Here is a 21,813-nt window from a genome sequence, read left to right on the forward strand (position 1 = left end):
AAAAAAGAATTTTAAAAATATTTGCAAATGTATTAAAAATAAAAACTGAAATATCACATTGACACAAGTATTCAGTTGGTCATTATTGAGATATTTTGCACATAAGAAATAAAAATCTTAACTTTATAATGTAAAGGTACTTCTCAGAGTTTTGATTAAGGTGTGAAATGCTCACTGGATGTGAATCCTCACTCAGACTCAATGCTGTGAGCACATAACGCCCATTCTGTTCTGTCTCCACTCCTTCTCTGTATCTTATGGGACTGAATACAAAATCCTGATGCTAAACTGTAAAGCTTTAAATGGCCTTGCACTGGACTACATCGGTAACCTCCTGCAGCTCTACACTTCAGCTTGTCCACTCTAGTCAAGTGATACTATCAACCTGGTAGTGTTACAAACCGGGCCTAATGAGTGACCAAGAATTAAGCTCTTTTGTACCCAGACTTTGGAATGAATTCCCTAAATTAATTAAATCTCCTGAGTCAATTCATTGTTTTAAAGGGCAGCTGAAAACACATCTCTTCATGACGACATCAAACCTTCAGTGATGTTCTTACCCCTTGTCTCACTTCAGCCCCTCTAAAGATGACATCACAGTCTGTGCTGCTTATTACCTTCTACTGTTTTATCATTTATTGCACTTCATTGCCTTTTTGTTCGAACCTACAATTTAGCATCTCTTATATTTATCTTTTATTTGGTTTAATATTTTTAAAACTGCTTTCTCTACAGTATTACTGAGCTTTTCCTTTATTTCCATCCCTTTTTGAATATGTGTGAAGAACTTTGAACATTGAAAAGATGCTATATGGATTAAATTTATCATTTGTATTATTTTCAAACTAGTACCATAAGAATATTTTAACGTTGAAGAAGACTTTGGGAAAGATCATTTCTCTGGGAAGTTTTTCTTCACACAGTTAACCACAGGCTTATTGAATAAGTTACCAAGTAGCATGGTAGACTATAGAGATCTCCTATCATGACTTGATGTTATTTTGGAGAAGATAGCTGGATAGGACTGGTGAGCTTTGATCAGCTGAATGGCCTGTTCTTGTTGAAAGTTGCCTGGATCTCCTAAAGTTATATGAATTATTCATCATTCTGATCAGTTTCTCACTATGAATGTTACTCCAAGTAACAAATATTTTTTTTCCCATAGTACCATGTGTCCCACTGAATGTACCAGGTAACTTGGAGTGCAGCACTAACGTGTGGAATGTGTTATGGGCACAGTCAGCAGGGGCTATCTTCTACTCTCTACGACTGTCTGGGCCAAACAATGACACAAGGACATTTTCTTCTGAGAATACATCTTTTTCCATCGGTGATTTGCTGTGTGCAGAAGATTACTCTGTTACTGTCTCAGCAATAGGCAGAAAATGCAACAGTTCTGACAGCTACCCCACTTTCATCAAAACAGGTATGCACTTCATCTTCTTTTCAAGCATGATTGACTCACAAATGGGGCTAACACATACAGTAGTTATTTTCAACATTAATTCCCTATACTTATAGTGAGGAATAAAGAAATAATAATAAGGAAAAGTTAAGCAAATGAACCAGAAAGTGAAAGAGATGAAAAATCAAAGTGAAAAGGGAATAGAAGGATAAAACTGGCAAAAAAAAGATGCTGAGGAACTTAAGCCAAAATGGACCCAAGAACTTAGGATCAAGAGTACGCTGAAGTCTTTTCTCTGAACCAATAAAGCAACACCTAAACACTGAAGATTTCTTTTTATGTTAACCACAATTATTGACAGAAAAATGGTGGTTTAAATACCATTGCTTTGCTGATGTCATCCTGTGCAACTTCTGAGTACTGCCCCTTAGCAACCCGTGGTCAGTCTGTTAGGTCATTTAGCACGATGTGTGGAGTACAAATCAAAAGAGACTTTAGAACACACTGGTGAGGCCTCATCTAGAGTACTGTGTGCAGTTGTGGTCTCCTGGCTACAAAAAAGACATAGCAGCACTGGAAAAAGTTCAGAGAAGAGCGACTAGGCTGATTCCAGGCCTTCGGAGGATGAGTTATGAGGAAAAATGAAAAGAGCTGAGCCTATACAGTTTAAGCAAAAGAAGATAAAGAGGAGACATGATTGAAATGTTTAAAATTTGGAAGGGAATTAGTCCAGTAGATCGAGACTGTTATTTTAAAATGAGTTCATCAAGAACACGGGGACACAGTTGGAAACTTGTTAAGGGTAAATTTCGCACAAACATTTGGAAGTTTTTCTTTACACAGAGAACCACAGACACATGGAATATGTTACCAAGCTGTTTGATAGACGAATTAAGTGAATAGGACTGGCGACCTTTGTTGGGCTGAATAGCCTGTTCTCATCTAGAGTGGTCTAATGTCCTAACGACGGTACTGCAAAATGAAGACGATCACACAAAAAACAAAATGGCATTGTAGGAGAGATGCTAAATGATAAAAATTCCATATAGTTTAATTTCTACAGTAATTATTTCAAAAACAGAAATTAAAATCTTCATCGTTCCAAAAATACATATAAATGTATTATAACAATATTAAATTGTTATTCATATTATTCAAATTTCAGTTCAAATACAAAGCAGTCATAATAAACGTTTCCTAGGTTCCAGTGACCGTAACCCATTTTTCCTCAATTTTTTTTTTTTGATCTGCTATTTTATTTTAAATATCAGATGTAAAATATCTGTGATATACTTTCCAGTTAGGCAACCACCACTGTACTACACGGTTAAACAGCCATCTCTTCACTAAAATGAGTTGTCCAGATGATGTCAGTGAACAAATTAAACAGGATGGTTGGTGAGCAGAGTAGAAATCAGAAGAGAGAAAGAGGAGATCAAATAGGAGACCACAGGGACAGGAGAGGAGAAGTGAGAACTGATGGCAGATGGCAAATAAGACTAGAGGCCGGGACTGTGGCATGTCATGTAAAAGGACAATACATATGGGCAGAGACACTTCAGGTTACCAGACAATCACCTTGTTGTATCCTTCATTATGGTGGCTGCCACACACTGTGTCTCTCAGGGATCTTTTGATATTTCTATGGGTGTTGTAAAAATCATTTCTGTAAAGATGTAAAAACTCAATACCACTGAGACATGATAAGATGGTTACATTGCCAACATTAACAAAACTGAGACTTACCAAGCTGATGCCTGTCTGCTTTTCACCATTGCAATCTAAAATCAGCTCTGCATTTTCCTTCACTCCAAATTCCCTTTTTACTGCTTTTTCGTAAATTCTGCTTGTGCTTCTCCTATGTAATCTTACGTTTCTTACGTGTATCGAGTGTGCATCTATAAACAGACCACATACTGCACTGTGGAGAAGTAACTAGAGAAAGGCACAAAACACTAGAAGATGCCAATCTGAGAGAGTCATATGGAGGATCCAAGCAATTAAGCAGTGATTAACACCTCCAGAGAATGTCTGCTTGATTAAAGCCAATCCAGAAGACTGCCATAAATCTGGTGGGCTCAAGTGTAGGCAGGGAACACCATAAGAGCAAGTTAGTTGCATTTGTGCTATGCACTATTATAGGTGTACTGGTTTATGGGGTCATTATTATTATTGGGTCATTGAAGTTCTTACTTGCATGTGCTAATCAACATGCAATATAATCGCCAATATCCGCAACACCAATGCCACTATCCAAAACTATGAGAAGTAATTATAACTACTTTACCAGAAAACATACAGTAGGTCTTCATTATCTGAGAAATCACAGGACATATATTTATTTGTTAATGAGGAATAAGGAAATGTGTCCTTTATCGTTATTTACTGATGATTATGCATTACACATAAACTAATGCTGGACACCACACCAGTGCATCAAACATCTGCCTATACCTGGTACTTGTAAGTAACAGTCAGATAAATGTGTGTCAACACAAAACATTCCACATTACAAAGGAAGTGATGATATTTAAACGCGACAGTCACAGTGTGTGTTATTATCCCTTGGTGGACACACAACTCTCTATATGACCTTCTTTAGTGTACTTAGTTGCTTCTTCAAGTAGGACCTCCTGCTAGGTTTTGTTTTTTGGCTTCAGCTTTATATTCCTCCTGACTTGCATCTTTGCCCTTTTGATTTTAGGTTTCCATTTCAAAGTTTGTTCCCACAGCATTGACCTGATTTTTCTGCCCATGTCACTGTCTCTGTTCTTGTCAACCATGTTCTGGTAACTTTAAATTCTCATAACAATCCTCAGGCATGTTCTGTGTCTCAAGAGGCATATATTCAGTAGTCAAGATGTTTACAACGGGCTGCCATATTTTTTCTTAATGACTAGTATTTGTGTTCTTCTTTTCAGTTCCCTGTACACCTTTGAATATTGAAACTCATTTGGACTGCAGCACAAACATCGCCTCAGTCACCTGGGACCACAGCAAAGGAGCCATGTCTTACAGAGCCATCGCTGAGAGCAGCACAGGGCACACCGCTTCATGTAACACCTCTGACAATAACTGTGATATCTCTTTCCTGCAGTGTGGTCAGAAATATAACATTTCTGTTGTGGCAGAAGACAACAAGTGCAGTGGCTTCAGAAGCAGCTTCACTGAAATAGAAACAGGTAAAATTAAAATCTTAGAAGCCCATTCCATCTCTTTTTTTGCTTCCCATCCTGTAGTACAGAAGTATGGTGAGCCTGAGCCCATCCTGGCCGTACTGGACACAGAGCAGAAACCTACCAATGAATCTGAACACGCTCACTCATATGGGACCAATTTCATGTCATGTGGCTGTGTGATGGGTACGGCAGTGGACTTTTTAACCTCGGGATTGCTGGTTCAGTCCTAACCTTCAGCTCCCTGCATGACACTGAATGAGCCACTAAACCTGACTGTTCTCCAATTATAAAAAATAAGGAGAAAAAAGTATATCTCTGTCATTTTAAAGCAGTGCCTTAGAATGGCATTCCACTCTAGAAAGGCGGTATGTGAAGTAAAGATGGTTTGAATGGTGAACGGCGTAAGAGTGTCTGGCAATAGATAAGCAATTGATTCACTTGGTGCCCAAAATAGAACCGAAAAAGCAGGTTCAGACATTTCATTTGTTTAAATTATTTTTAGTTTAAAAATAAAATCATTATGGCTCCATCTACTACAGTGGACAACAAGGATTTTGTTTCCTGAACCCCTTTGGATGTATCTTATGGATTTTTGCTAATCACAAAAATCCCCTTTAAATTGCAACTGCCTATTTTTGTATGCTGTCCACTCATATTATACAATATAACACAAAACTGATTACTCCCCTGTCAGTATAACTACAGTAATTGCAAAACTGTCCATATGATACATTTTTATTTGTTTGTAGACAAAGCCCAAGAAGAATGAAGATAGTTCCTTTGAAAACAGAATGTTAAACAATAACCAAAGGCCCATATTTAAGAACCAGCTGCGCTGAAAGTCAGTACCGCCCTCATTGTTGATATTCCATAATTGTATTTTTTTTTAATATTTTGTAATGTCACCTTAATTTTTGAGGACAGATTTGATCCTCCCAGTGATGTGCGTTGAGGTTCATGGCTGGCAAATACATGAACCCAAAAGAGTAGCTTATTGACTATTCAGCTGGCAGCCAGCATGCACACTGACTACTGGTTATGTTTCATATCTCATCAGCATTCTTTACACACACATAGACAGGTAAGGCGCATATTTGGCTAAGAAAGAACGTCACATTTATAGCGGTGAGAGCGCGTTTGCTCTGCAGCCTCCATGTGTTGTAAATTTGCTCTTGCAATTCCACAATTCATACTCATAAAATACAAATGAAAGTATTGAGTGATATACAAAAAAAAACTGATTTCAATTTGACCTTAATTGAAATATTTTTTTTTTTTTAGTTTTTTATTCCGATGCTTTAAGCAATTTTAATAGACTGTTCAACAAAAGGATAGCAAGAAAAACAAAATAATATTTTATCTGAGGACAAAATATAGTTTTTAAATATTGGATTGTTGTTTTCTTAGTCTGATCCCATTTTTTTTTATAAAATTGAAAAACTTTTATGGTCTTACCTTTATTTGTAAATGAAGTACATCCATCTATCCTTCTCCACAAAAATCTCCATCACGTTCTTCTAAAAGTCCTCCTTATTTTCCTTTACTTTTAAAAGTCTTAATCTTCTATTTTGGCAGTCAGTCGGAACAAAAACTAAAAATAAACAGACCACTGCAGTGCACTGGACTTTCCGATATCAACAACAACAACAACAACATTTATTTCTATAGCACATTTTCATACAAATAATGCAGCTCAAAGAGCTTTACATGATGAAGAAAGAGAAAAGAAAACAAAATAAATAAGAATTAAAATGAGGGAACACTAATTAACATAGAATAAAAGTAAGGTCCGATGGCCAGGGATGACAAAAAAAACAAAAAAAACTCCAGACGGCTGGAGAAAAAAAAAAAAAATCTGCAGGGGTTCCAGGCCTCAAGACCACCCAGCCCCTCTAGTTCATTCTACCTAACATAAATCCATCCATTGTCCAACCCGCTGAATCCGAACACAGGGTCACAGGAGTCTGCTGGAGCCAATCCCAGCCAACACAGGGCACAAGGCAGGAACCAGTCCCGGGCAGGGTGCCAACCTACCGCAGGACACACACAAACACACCCACACACCAAGCACACACTAGGGCCAATTTAGAATCGCCAGTCCACCTAACCTGCATGTCTTTCGACTGTGGGAGGAAACCCACGCAGACACGGGGAGAACATGCAAACTCCATGCAGGGAGGACCTGGGAAGCGAACCCAGGTCCCCAGGTCTCCCAACTGCGAGGCAGCAGCGCTACCCACTGCGCCACCGTGCCGCCCCCTAACATAAATGCTAATGCTAAATGCTAAATATCGTTAATTTATTGGTGCCGAGAGCCTCTGCATAGAAGAACAGCAGCAATGAGCACCTATTGGGTTCACATGCGCCCCCTTCAGGGTGGCACGGTACTGTCTGCCTCACCCTGTGTCTTTTCACTGCGGTTTTGTGTCCGATCAGCAAGACTAAATATGTCACACACATTCATTAAAGATATTAGCAAGACTGTGGAAAATCAAGGTGTATAATAAATGTGTCTGCAAACATTTTATTGGTCACATACAGAAAGGCAGCAACAGGCGTGTGCCAATTGCATGCAGCAACCCCATGTGTGTTTGCGCAGTCTGGGGTTAGGTGAGGCTTGTCTCTGCCGCACCTTGTGTTTCTCTACATTATTTGAACAGGAAATGTGCAAATTCAGCGATTTTGATAATAAAAATGATCACAATTATTGAAATCATACAGAAAACAAATTTATAGCACTGACCAGTGGACATATTTATTTTATGTTAGCATTATTAGCCTCACCTGCCTCCCCTGACGTCCCTACATCCTTCAGCATATGGATGATCCCTGTCTTTCACAAATCTATGGCAAGATTTTCTGCCACTCTTTTTCTTTAAGTTGCTCTTTTTTGTTCTATCTTTCACTTTAAAATACCCCACAGGTACCCCTACTGGATTCAATTCTGGTCATTTTGTCATGTGTGTCAGACTCATGTGTGATTTGTGCAGCGTGTTTGGAATCAGTGTCATATTTTACAATTCCTCTCCTGCCAAGCCTTTAGAGACTGGGAGTCACCTCGTTGTTCTGTATTTGGGTGTACAAACAGGCATTCATGGTGCCACCTATAAATGTCATCACCCCTACACCTTTTGAACTTGTGCAGCCCTAAGATCAGCACACTCTCACCTCCATGTCTTATGTTTGGCACAAGGCAGTCACTTTGGTGATCCTGGCCAGGTCCATGGCACATATGCTGGACCCCATCTCAACCAAACTTATTTTGGTTTAATCTTACTAAACAAAGTACTTCTAATATTCATCAGGCTTATTTTCATGTAATTTGGTAAAGTTTAAGCTTTGTGCCATTTTGCAAGCAATGGTTTTCATCTTGAACACTGTCTGAAGAGGTTAGCTCCATGGAATGTTCTTTGCACTGAGCAGTCACTGAAACACCAGTTTCCACAGGTAATCTTTGTGCCACGTCAGAAGCACTTGCCTCCCTGTTGTTCAATGCAAGTTTAACTAAATAATAAATTGTGCATGGCATCGTTTTACGAGGATGGCCTCTGCACCTTCTGTTTTCAGTAGTGTGGCTATTCCTATACATCTAGTATTTTGATTTATGTTCAGTAGCCTACTGATGCTCTTGTATCCTCTGTCATCTACAGCATATGAAGTCTCACAATCTGGTTTATTCAGGCAATTCTTTACCGTGTAGAGCCATGTTGCGTTAGACACAACCTGGAAATTTGATACTCTTGTCCATGCAGTTAGCTGTAATTGGAAATCACTGACTGTGTACTTTGGAGCCCATATTTTCAATGTAATCGATACAACCTGTTTCTTTTAATTATACATAAAGTCAAAAACCTTTCACTTTAAAATTATAATTTAAAATAATGCAATTATTGAAAGCTGATAAATGATTCAAAATTGTAACATTTTAGTCATATTGACCAAGGGTGTGGTACATACTGTAAAACTTGGACTGATGAAAATTTTGTGAAGGCGATGAACAAGTAAGTGAAAAATTTTGATATTTGAGACAGAAGATTCTAGAAATAAATGCTACCAAAATTAAGGAAGTTATATTATTGGTCCACAAATCAGACAAAGGAACGTATGAAATCTGATAAACGAGAGGAGACCATTCAGTGCATTAGGCTTGTTTCTTCAGTTAATAGTCAAATTGTCCCAAATAGACACGTCCACAATGACAATCAGTTTGAAGATCTGCTAGTTGGACTTGGGGGAGAATCACATAGAAGGTATTCAAGGATGTTAATGAGAATTTTCTTGGAAACCACTGAGCACAAAACTGCATTCAACTAGTGGACAACATTCTTCAGCCATGCACAAGCATGAAGTGCAACGTGTCGCTAAAAATTCATTTTTGGCATTCACACTTGGACTGCACCCCTGCTAATTTTGGTGCAGTATTCAATGAAAATGGTCAACAACAACAACAACAACATTTATTTATATAGCACATTTTCATACAAATAATGTAGCTCAAAGTGCTTTACATGATGAAGAAAGAGAAAAAAGACAAAATAAATCAGAATTAAAATAAGGGATCAGTAATTAACATAGAATAAAAGTAAGGTCCGATGGCCAGGGAGGACAGAAGAAACAAAAAAAACTCCAGACGGCTGGAGAAAAATGGTTTCATCTGTGGCGCTAGGGGTCACTGTTGCCCTTTAAACCCAACAGACAGACACGGGACACAAGGTAAAAGCACCAAAAAGTATTTTAATTAACTTTTTTCCTTCTTACAGTGCCAACCAAGCACTACAGCCACTATAAACAGGTAAATACCACACAAAACACAAATCTTCTCACTCTTTTCTCCTCCTCCGCAGTCTGCACCTCCCAGCAAGCATTGTCCACCTCCTCCTGACTCAGGCTCTCCTGCTGGGTTTTCAGCAGTCCTTTTTATAGTGGATATACCTGGAAGTGCTTCTGTTCTTCTCCATGTGACTTGTCAGCACTTCAAGGTCAGATAGAGAATTCAGGTTTCTAATCAGCGCGGAAGTACTTCAGAGCTTCCGTCCTTGTGACATACTAGTACTTCTGGGCTAGGTGAGAACCTCATCTCCCACACGCAGGGTACCCAGCAGGGCTGTGATGCCATACTCCATAACTACACTGTAGGGAAGCTGCCATCTAGAGTCTTGGGGGAGGCAATGTCCCAAAATAGTTGCCATTCCCCCTCCTTCCAGTTTTGAGCTACTGGCCGTCCGTTACAATCGCAACATTGCATCTCTAGAACAACAGTGTGACTGGAAATTGAGTCCATTAGAGAAGCATCAGATGCTGAATACAAATGGAAATCAGTAGAAAAGCATTTTTAGCTCATTTGAATGAATGTCATGTGTTAGCATCAGCAAGCAATTAACCCCACTGAATTTAACAAATGTTAATTTCTCCTAATTTCTGTGTGATATAATCAATCTAAAACTATATTTGTGTTCAGCTTGAAGTTGTCTATTACAATCATTTTTTTTCAGGAAGGACAACCACTAAAAAGAATGTGTCATCCAGTGTTATTAAAAAGTTTGATACATTTCGCTCTATTACCCTCTTATTCAGATTATCCTTTGGTCCCTTCCTTTGTTCTTTTTGAAAATGATGTTTTAACTTTGACTTTTTTTTTTTTTAAGCTCCATGTCCACCTGAAAATGTTGCTGCAGTGATGGACTGTAACAATAAGACCGCAACAGTGTCATGGAGTGCCAGTGGAAGGGCAGTGTCTTACAATGTCTCTGCAGAAGAGAACGGTGAACAGATCAGCAGCTGCAGCACCCAGGACACCAGCTGCAATCTCAGTGATCTCCAGTGTGGCAGGAATTATGATGTCACGGTGACACCAATAGCAAGAGGATGTACAGGGTTTAAGAGCAGCGCATTTAAATTATTTACAGGTATTGTTTGAAACTATCATATCTGTTTTACCTCTCAGCATATTCAAAGGGTAAGCTTTATCAGGGACAAATGGATCTTAAACAGTGTTTCTTAATAAATGAAAATATTTTGGTGTTATAGTTTGTGCCGCACAGAAAAAAGGCAAGCTAATGTAGCACCCCATCAACGTATCCAAATTAGTTTTCAATGTCTTCAGATGTAAGGTTGCTGTATTAGTAAAATTATTCATGCAATAAGTCAACAATATCTTAGAGGATTATTTACCTTTTGACATACTCAAAATACATAGATAGATGAATATATATATACTGTATACAGTACTGTGCAAAAGTTTTAGGCAGGTGTGAAAAAATGCTGTAAACAAAGAATGCTTTCAGAAATATAAATAATGGTTGTTTATTGTTATCAATTTACAAAATGCAAAGTGAGTGAACAAAAGAAAAATCTAAATCAAGTCAATATTTGGTGTTACTACCTTTTGCCTTCAAACCAGCATCAATTCTTATAGGTACACTTGCACAAAGTCAGGGATTTTGTAGGATTCTAGTCAGGTGTATGATCAACCAATTCTACCAAACAGGTGCTAATGATCATCAATGTCACACGTAGGTTGAAACACAGTCATTAACTGAAACAGAAACAGCTGTGTAGGAGCCTTAAAACTGGGTGAGGAACAGCCAAACTCTGCTACCAAGGTGAGGTTGTAGAAGACAGTTTCATGTCATGGCAAGATTGAGCACAGCAACAAGACACAAGGTAGTTATACTGCATCAGCAAGGTCTCTCCCAGACAAAGATTTCAAAGCAGACTGGGGTTTCAAGATGTGCTGTTCAAGTTCTTTTGAAGAAGTACCAAGAAACGGGCAACATTGAGGAGCATAGACGCAGTGGTCGGCCAAGGAAACTTAGTGCAGCAGATGAAAGACACATCAAGCTTATTACCCTTCGAAATCAGAAGATGTCCAGCAGTGCCATCAGCTCAGAACTGGCAGAAACCAGTGGGACCCAGGTACACCCATCTACTGTCCGGAGAAGTCTGGCCAGAAGTGGTCTTCATGGTAGAGTTGCAGCCAAAAAGCCATACCTCCGATGTGGAAACAAGGCCAAGCGACTCAAGTATGCATGAAAACATAGGAACTGGGGTGCAGAAAAATGGCAGCAGGTGCTCTGGACTGATGAGTCAAAATTTGAAATATTTGACTGTAGCAGAAGGCAATTTGTTCGTCGGAGGGCTGGAGAGTGGTACAATAATAAGGGTCTGCAGGCAACAGTGAAGCATGGTGGAGGTTCCTTGAAAGTTTGGGGCTGCATTTCTGCAAATGGAGTTGGAGATTTGGTCAGGATTAATGGTATTCTCAATGCTGAGAAATATAGGCAAATACTAATCCATCATGCAATACCATCAGGGAGGCGTATGATTGGCCCCAAATTTATTCTGCAGCAGGACAACGACCCCAAACATACAGCCAAAGTCATTAAGAACTATCTTCAGCGTAAAGAAAAACAAGAAGTCCTGGAAGTGATGGTTTGGCCCCCACAGAGCCCTGATCTCAACATCATCAAGTGTGTGTGTGATTACATGAAGAGACAGAAGGATGTGAGGAAGCCTACATCCACAGAAGATCTGTGGTTAGTTCTCCAAGATGTTTGGAACAACCTACCAGCCGAGTTCCTTCAAAAACTGTGTGCAAGTGTACCTAGAAGAACTGATGCTGTTTTGAAAGCAAAGGGTGGTCACACCAAATATTGATTTGATTTAGATTTCTCTTTTGTTCATTCACTGCATTTTGTTGATTGATGAAAATAAATGATTAACACTTCCATTTTTGAAAGCATTCTTTGTTTATAGCATTTTTTCGCACCTGCCTAAATTGCACAGTATTGCTACCAAACAATAACCAAAATCAAAGTGATGGGTCACCCACTTGCTCAACTAAACATTACTACCAAATGATCAGTTTTCCATATTTTCCTGCTCTCTATCTCTCATGGTTGTGGTCCTGTCGTTCTACCACTGAGTATTCATCACAACTCTACCCTCAACTGAAGACTCACGCTTCCCTTTGGTTTAAGATCACTTGTAATGTCTGTCCATAGGGTTAGTGGGGTTTTGTAAGCTACGTCTCCCCCTAAAGACTCTGAATCCTTATGCCTTTAGCAGCCTTTAAGGGTGCGGGTCTTTAACAGTCTATTCTCTTAAAGGGACTACACAGTGTAGTCTGCTGTCACTTGAGTTTGTGTGCCAGATCTCTGTAGCCATTCTCTGCTGTACAGCAGCAATATGGTCTCCTCCTCTACAGACAGAAAGCCCTTGTTCCCACCTAGTAACGTGGAGGCCTTGCGACCACTTGCCTGCCATCTTTTGCATCATTTGTTCTGTGGACAAGATTTTTCACCCTAATCATCTGTCATATTCCGCAATGTTCAGGATTGATTCCTGTTTAATGAATAATTTTCACAAAAGAAACAAAAAATAGACACATTTCCTTATTCTTTTCATTTATTAATAAATATGATCTGAGATTTTTGAGGTCAAGAAGAATTAAGTTTCAAGGCAAGGTAGTTATAATCAGTAATGGTGGTGCTGGAGTGTGGTGATGAGTTACGCATCAATTAGCACATGCAGGTAAGAATTTCCCTGTACTCTGTACACGTGACAGTTCTTAGGACTGCTATACTAATAGCGGGTAAGGCCTTCTTATGCTATCAAAACCGCCTCAGTTCTCGGTGGCATGGATTCCATAGGATGTTGGAAGCATTCCTTTGAGATTCTGGTACATGTTGACATGTTTGCATCACACAATTTCTGCAAATTTGTCAGCTGCACATTCATGCTGTAAATCTTCAGTTCTACTACATCCCAGAAGCATTCTATTGAATTCAGACACTGGAAGATTAATTTGGCCACTGGTGAACTCCAATCAAATTCCAGACCCATCTCAAAGAGAATTAAAGCAAACAGGATGCACCTGAACACAATCTGGAGTGCCACCGCAAAGAGTCTTACATGATTATACCAGAAATTAGACATTAATATATTTGCAAACCTTTCTGAAAACATGTTTTCTCTTTGTCATGATCACTTACTGAGTATAGAATGATGGGCAAAAATGGCAAATTTACCCATTTATTAATAAGTCAGCAAAAAAATAAAGTGTGCAAAAAGTGAAGGGGACTAAATACTTTCTGAATTCACTGTAGATAGTCTGTAATTCTTGCTCTGCCATGCAGAGATGGTCTGTTGGCTTTCTGCATTTAACTGCCTATCAGTGGCAACTACCATCCAACTGTGGCATGTGGAAGACCTCTCTTATTGGCTTCTGATGCCAACTTAACTTTCAACATATAGGCAATTCTAGAAACAAATAACATATCATTAATAGCGTTGCCACAACAAGGAGCTCAAGCATAACAACAACAGGGGCAAGTTTCTTGTTTGCTGCTGATTTTTTTACAGGTCCAAATCGGGGCACAATGAACAGAACAGCAAAATGCTATTATGGCTCACCCCATTTCATCCTTTCATTCAAATGTTATTTACAAAGCTTGCTCATTAAACAATACAATTCTGTTTTGCTCCTTCTTCCCACTGTAATCAGAAGTTCTGGGGTCTGTAGCTGCTGCTGAGTTTTCACATGTGTGTCTCTGTTAGGGAGGTATGTGACATTTTGTCTGTTACTTGGTTTAACTTATATTTTAGATTAAAAGAAATGGCAATACATATATATATATATATATATATATATATATATATATATATATATATATATATATATATATATATATATATATATATATATATATACACAGTGGAATCTCGGTTTGCAAGTAACTTGGTTTACGAGTGTTTTGGAAGACGAGCTAAAATTTGTAATAAATTTTGACTTGATAAACGAGCGACGTCTTGCAATACGAGTAGTATGTATACGCTTTGTCTGCCGAGCATCACATGATCACAACTGAGCTGATGGTTCTTCTCTCTCTCTCGCTGCGGGATTGTGGGCAATCGTCTCCTATTCTCCGTCTGAGTCGGCATGCCTCAATCATATAGTCAACATCCGTACGAGCGTATACTGTTTACTACAGCATTGTGACTCTGTGTGTGTGTGTGCTGTGACGTGTGAGTCCCCATCTTGCACCCCAAAACACGAAGCTGAGTTTCAGTACTTTAGCAACACCAGCTTTATTCAGCTTGAAACAGCAACGGCATGGTTATTTATTGTAGCGGGATCTGCCACTCTCCTATACACAGACACAGCAGTCAGGCAGGGTCGTGGCCAAGTAGTACTGTGCCCTGCGCATTTATAATGTTCCTTGTTCCTTGTATCACCCATTGACGGCAGGCGCTTATAGCATGCCCGCGATCTTTTCGGATTTGCTTTTTCGGCAAACTGCTACTGAGAGACTGCGATTGCTTTGGGATGCTCTTTCGCGTGTCGTCCCGTTGGGTGGAATCCCACAAGAGTTTAGAAACTCACTCACACCAGCCATGATTCTTTTCAAAGGTAAAGTACAAGTTAATTTGTTTTATGTATTTTTACTTTATATTCTGCATTAATCATTTTTATATGAATAGTTTTGGGCTGTGGAATGAATCATCTGAGTTTCCATTATTTCTTATGGGGAAATTTACTTTGATATACGAGTGCTTTGGACTGCAAGCACGTTTCCGGAACGATTTATGCTCGCAAACCGAGTTTCCACTGTATATATATATATATATTATATATTTGTTCACTTGATACACATTTTTTTGTCAATATACATGTCTGTTTTGTCAGGACCATGCCCTCCAATGAATGTTGAAGCCAAATTTGACTGTTTGACTAAGTATGGATTAGTGTCATGGGACCTTGAACCTGGGGCGCAAGTCTATGAGGCGACAGCAACAGAAGATGATGGCCACACACACACGTGCACAACAAACAGCACAGAGTGCGCCTTCATGGACCTACACTGTGGCAGCATCTACACAGTGACTGTTGTAGCGATTAATGGCAAGTGCAGCAGTGCGAACAGTCTGGGGTCTCAAATAAAAACAGGTAAGAGTTTCTCTGCACATCCCTATGTTTATTTATAGGTCATAGAAGGTGCTAAGTAGCTTCCACTGTGAATAATGTGACTGACTGTGAACTGACAGTGGTTATATAATAGTTATAAAGAGTCTTTACTATCTCTTGTACAGTTAACATTCTTTAGTTTATTATGTGGACTTGACTATCTGTTTATCTTTTCAGCTACCACATAAATTCTTGAGTGATATAACCATTTTCAGGCAGGATTGTGCACACAAGAAACAGGACAAGATGTCAACCATCACTGAGCACACTCAATCATGTTGGGCCAATTCAGTATCACCAATTAGCATAACTTGAGAAAATCTAACATTTCAGAGGAAAAAACTCATGTAGCCATATAAGAATGTAAAAAACTCACTCTGATGAATTCTGGGTGTGGGATTCTCACCCAGGACACCAGATTCATAAGGTAACAGTCCTACACACTGCACCACTGTACTGCTCTACTTGTGATTGGCCAATTTAGAGTCTTCTGTTCACTTAACTGCCACATCTTTGGGATGAGAGAGTAAAACTGAAGTAAAGAAAACAAGGAAAGAGAAACTTGGCAGGGACCTGAATGCAGAGCCCTGGAGCTGGAAGTCAGTAGGTCTAACTCACATGCTCCTCTCAATATTTGTTTGGATTGAATTTAAATGAGTTCAAAAAGATTAACCTATATTTACAAAATGCAAACAAAATTATGGATTACTCCCTTCTCAGTAAATCTGCCATTAATGTGAACATTTTACCATTTTCTCTGTGGTTATATAATGTATTTTTGTGCTTGCTTCTTCTATTTAGAGGTTTAAAATTATGAATACTTAACATTTGTACTTAGTTTTGTAATTTGAATTTGTTTTCGCAAAGTTAAAAATATTTTAAATTTTTATTCGGTGAAATAACGGAACAGCGAAAAGAGATTGAATATATTGTTCCGATTTAAACTTTAAGTCAGAAACTTGTAGATCTTCTAATTCATGCTGCCATCGGGGAAAAGTAGTGTTTCTTCCCAATGATGAACCATATCCACAAGAATTAAAAGATTTGTTGTTTGATGAAAGTGAAATCCACATTCGCGAGTGGCAGAGATGCAAAGTGGCTGGCGAGTAGGGCAAGCCTGGGGGTTGGCAAGCGAAATGAGCAGGGGGCCCCCTAGCTACATTTAAAACAATTTCAATAATGAATTCTACAAAACAGACAGTAAAAACATTCTAATATAAATGTGTCGTTGCTATATAGTACTTGTATGATAAACGAGAAAATGATCAATGACAGAGTTCTCATTCCCTGATAATGATTTCTGATACTTTTTGGATAATACTAAGTGAGGTGAACAAGAACCATGAATGAAACAAGAGGCACTTGAATTTGCACTTTGAACATCTAAACAAAAGAGGCTGACAGCTTCTTGCATGCTCTTTAGCACACTTTGTGAATCAAATCCCACAATTCAGTGAAAAGAGTCATTAAAAAAGGCACAGATCATTCAGGAATCACCCATCGCTAGCCTAGTCACCAGGCAGACTTGATTCCCAGAAATGGCTCTTGATGTTCCTGTTCCTATCAAAGTCTTTTTTTTATTAGAACTCTTCATGTGGGTCAAATTTGAAGATTTTATTCAGGCTTGTCATATTGCATCTTTACTCAAGGATGGCCCTGTATGGTTCTCAGAGCGGGTCTACCCAAGACAGGAGCAATGCCATGCAGTAGGACTCCAGACATCAACTGCTGCTTTCCTAAATTCAAAGAGGTTGTTCCAGGGTGCTGCTGAAGTGTCACTTGCTGTACTTGGGCCCCAATCCAGGTGGTTTGTCGTGTGGTGGGTACAGCAATGCGCTATCAGCTCATGCTTCCTACCGCCTCCTCCTACTTGAGTATCTAGGAAAAATAGGTACTCCATACAGGGAGGATATTATATCTCAGCAGGCCTGAGAAGCCTTCAAATTAAAATAGTGTTCTTTGGTTGGTAAAGGGGAATCTGCTTAGATTATTGCTAGCATGACCCTCAGCAGCAGGTTCAGAAAATTGGTGTGAACACAATATAAACCAGAACTTACTGAATCCAAATTCAGGATCACTGTTTTCAACTATAGGAAGAATATTGTTTCATTTATCTTATTTCTTGATCAGCAGTATTGTAGCCTATCTTGATCGGAAATTGGAACTAATTCTCTGTATTATTAATCACTTCTAATGATTATTGCAGCACCATGTACACCGGAGATTAAGGATGTTCAACTGTACTGTGAAGGAAACCTGATTTCAGTGTTGTGGGACCAAACTAAAGGAGCTCGGTCCTATGTCTTATCAGTTGATAGTCCAGATGGGAAAACTGCCTCCCTGGTCACCAATGATACTTCTCAAGATGTCACACACTTGCAGTGTGGAACGATTTACATGTTCTGGCTCACAGCCCAAGGCGAGATGTGCAACACAAGCATGATGCACTTAGAAAAGAGAGAAACAGGTAGGCTTCCTATTCCAGTCTTTTGAATGATAAATATTAATCAAGGAAAAAAGTCACATTTCTTTTTCTAATGAACTATTAAAATATAGCACTTGAGCTTTGCAATATTTTTTCAGTATTACGATTTTTTTACAATTGTCTGTAATTCCTTGGAAATAGTTAATGAGAAACTATAGTGGCAGAAAAAACAAACTAATGAAAGAAATGAGTCTGCTTGTAAATTTAACACACAATTTTAATTGATAATGTATATAGAGTGGATTTTTGCTCAGAACAGGTGACGTGACAAATCATCATCATTATTATCATCATCTTCATTTTATGATACCACTTTTCCTGGTGGGGGCTGCAGTAGCAACAAGCCAAGTAGGTCAAATCCCTGCCCCCCGACTGCAGATTCCAGTTGTTCCTGGGGCATTCCCAATTGTTCCCAGAAAAATATAATCTCTCCAGCAAGTCTTGGTCTGCCACATGGTTTCCAACTATTGGGAAGTGCCTGGAGCAGCTCTAGGGGGAGCTGCCAGTGGACCATCCTTACAACATATCCAGCCCACCTCCACTGGTTCCTCTTAATGCAGAGAAGCAGTGACTCCACTCTGATGCTCTTCCGAATTGCTGAGCATCTCAAGCTATCAGCCCAGAAAGACTGCAAAAAAACTTAATTTCTGCCACTTGCACTCGCAATGTCATTCTTTTGGACACTACAAACAGCTCATGAGCAAAGGTGAGAACAGGACATGTAGACTGTCTGGTAAACTGAGAGTTCTGTCTTTAGACTCAGCTCCCCCTTCACCACCACGGAGCGGTACTGTGTTTCCAGAATAGCTGGAATTGCTCACTTGTGAGCAAGATCTGAAGATACTTGAACTCTTCTCCTTAGGGCAGTTGTTTCCACCTTACCTAGAGAGAGCAATCCAGTCTTTCCTAAGAGAGAACCATGACATCAGACTTGGAGGTGCTGATCCTCATTCCAGCCTCTTCACATTTGGCAGCAAATCACTTGAATGCATACTGAAGGACACAATCAGGTGAGGCAAAGAGAAAAACATCATTTGCTTAAAGCAACAATGCGATTTCTAGTCTCCCCAACTGGACACCGTCATATCCTACTCTGTGATGAGATATCTTGTTCTGTCCATGAAATCCACAAACTGAAGGGGTGACAAGACACTGTCTTGACGGAGCCTGACAACCGCAGTGAACCAATTCAACATAACTACAAGTATTCAGGCGCAGCTCTCACTGCATTCAATCAGGGAATGAATAGCATGCAAAATCAGCCCTGCAACACATGCTGAAGGACACAGTCATATTCTTTTTCTGGGAAAAATAAATGATTGGAAAAAAATGAGCTCTGGAACAATTTAATGGGACAGAACAGGACTACACAAGAAGGTCATTTGTATTTTATTAAGATGGTTTACATATAAATGTCTATTGGTTTTGTTATTGAGGCATTCAAGTGCACATTAGTGTTCTGTGTCATGTCCATATAGGCATTGTAAAACTGCTCCTCTATCATGAGGAGAGGATTACAGTTGGCATCCCAGAATGTCCCAAAAATGCACTATTCATGATAGGTCAAGAAACAAGGCTGTGAAAGCAAAGGTGCTGAACTCACATTGGCATTCCCTAGAGACGGAACATATTTATGGCTGGGTACTATCATATTGGAAAATTGAATCACAAAAGGTCATAAGACTGGAGACAGGATCTCCTCTGTGTATTAGAGCAGTCAAACTGCCCCTGACATAGAACAGAGATGACTTGGAACTGTTGACGGTGGCACTGCATACCACTCTCTAGATGGGCCACTACAGGTGGTCATCTCAGTTGCACTACCATCACCTCTTCCACATATGTAAATCTGGTGATCATCAGTGTGAGGGAGGAGTGGGATTCATCATTGAAGATAACCTCAAGCCTGTCCACTGCAGTCCAGGCTTCTTACTGCACATACTGTTTATGATGCTCTAACAGCCCTTCAACCAGTTATGTAGGAATCCTTGGAGGGCAACACAAATGTTTGCAAATACAGGTTTGGTCTTTTGTGACTTTTGGAATTTGTTAATATCACCCACAAAGTTGACTGTTTTTATCATCATGATAGAGATGTCAATAGTTACACCATTTGCAGGTATCTAAAACTGCTTGGCTAGAGCGCAGTACAGACTAGGTCCACCTCCTTTACTTTTAATTTCAGCTTACATCTCAGAATTGCCCAATGGAAATGAGATAGCGAGGTTATGTTAAAGTCGACAAGGAGACGCACATGTTTTTGAGAAGCTGCAATATCAGAAACACTGTTATAAAAATGCCCATAGGTCTAAACTGTAGATGACGTCAAAATGTGACTTAGCAGGAGTTGTTAGAAAACGGCAAGATTATTGTCCTTTTAATTAATTTTGATTGATTTACAAAAAAAAATAATCATAATAATTATCTATACCCTTTTTGCTCCAAAGTGGCTTCTTTTCTGCTGCCTCTCAGTATGGCGATCACAGGTTTGTGTGCTTTTGCAAAGCGTTTTGAATAGTGAGGATAGCGCTCTATAAATGTAAAGAATTACTCTTATTATTATTATAATTATTATTATTACTATAATATGTGTATGCATGAGCAAATTTCACCACGGTATAGTGGGGGATAAATAGCAACACTAGATGTGCTCGACAATAAGATGTGTTCATTGAAATAACTACACTGACGGTGCGCATGCAATATACTGTACACCACATGTGTATATTATTGACATAAATGTTCATTTAAATTGATAATACAAAATCATTTTTAATACTGTATACTAAATTTTAGTATATAATTTTTAGTATATATATGTATTTTTTTACAAGTTGAGACATATAAACAGGTTATAAATGCATGAAATTATATATTTATTGAGTTATATTTCACATATAGTACATGTATATTATTAAAATGATATATAAATCACATAAAATGTTTTAAAATTTGTGTCATATCTCTTTAAAGAAGTATTTATTTAATTTGTTTTAAAAAATCTTAGGGCACACCTGCGGATGGTGTGTTGTGGTTGAAAATCGCTGGTCCATACTACTGCTTCTAGGCCTTGTGTCTGAGCATATCTATGATAAATACTCTATATAGATTCAAAAAGATGTGTTAAAAGCAAAGTTTTCCAAGTGTTTGTGGTGGTCTTTAATTCCTCACAATTTTCCTTTCTGTTTTCCTTTCAGCACCATGCCCTCCTCGCAATGTCCAAGCTGAGATGGACTGCGGCCTTAACACTGGCAATGTCACATGGGAGAAAAGCAACGGCGCACAGTCGTACATCGCATTTGCAGAAGGACAACATGGGCACCTGACTTCTTGTAACAGTATAGGCACCTCCTGTGACATGAAACTGGACTGTGGACAACTGTACCATATAACTGTATTAGCAGCCAATAACAACTGCAACAGCTCAAATGAGGCATTTATTTACATTGCATCAGGTAATTAGCTTGGTGGGTTTTGTTAATTTTACTTACAGTAAACATCATGAAATAAGAATCAAAAAGATTTCAGAAGGCAACTGGGCTGTGTATTTATTGAAAGGGAGGTGGGGAAAATGGAGAAATGCAAAAAATAATGTTCTGTGACACACAGACCAGCACCACTCTTACAGTGTTTGTAAGAAAGTAAGAAAGTAATCCTAAGTGAGACTCAAGACTAGTGGAGGATGGTATTTATTGATAGATAGCTGGTTAAAGTGGTGATGAGAAACTGAGGTGCATGCTGGCTTAGTCACATCATTTATACAAGTATAAAAAAAACT

General features: G+C 38.9%; 1 protein-coding gene across 1 annotated transcript in view; it reads left to right on the forward strand.

Annotated features, from left to right (window-relative positions):
* LOC127529454 (fibronectin type III domain-containing protein 7-like) overlaps positions 1-21,813 on the forward strand; it is a 59,857-nt gene that overhangs the window by 34,697 nt on the left and 3,347 nt on the right. Inside the window, exons 10-15 of the mRNA XM_051933093.1 lie at positions 1,166-1,426; positions 4,327-4,587; positions 10,230-10,490; positions 15,272-15,532; positions 17,757-18,017; positions 21,233-21,490. Coding sequence (XP_051789053.1) covers positions 1,166-1,426; positions 4,327-4,587; positions 10,230-10,490; positions 15,272-15,532; positions 17,757-18,017; positions 21,233-21,490 — 1,563 coding nt within the window. The remainder of the gene's footprint in view (positions 1-1,165; positions 1,427-4,326; positions 4,588-10,229; positions 10,491-15,271; positions 15,533-17,756; positions 18,018-21,232; positions 21,491-21,813) is intronic.

Source organism: Erpetoichthys calabaricus, chromosome 10 (genome assembly GCF_900747795.2).
Source record: "Erpetoichthys calabaricus chromosome 10, fErpCal1.3, whole genome shotgun sequence".
In the NCBI taxonomy this organism is placed as follows: Eukaryota; Metazoa; Chordata; class Cladistia; order Polypteriformes; family Polypteridae; genus Erpetoichthys; species Erpetoichthys calabaricus.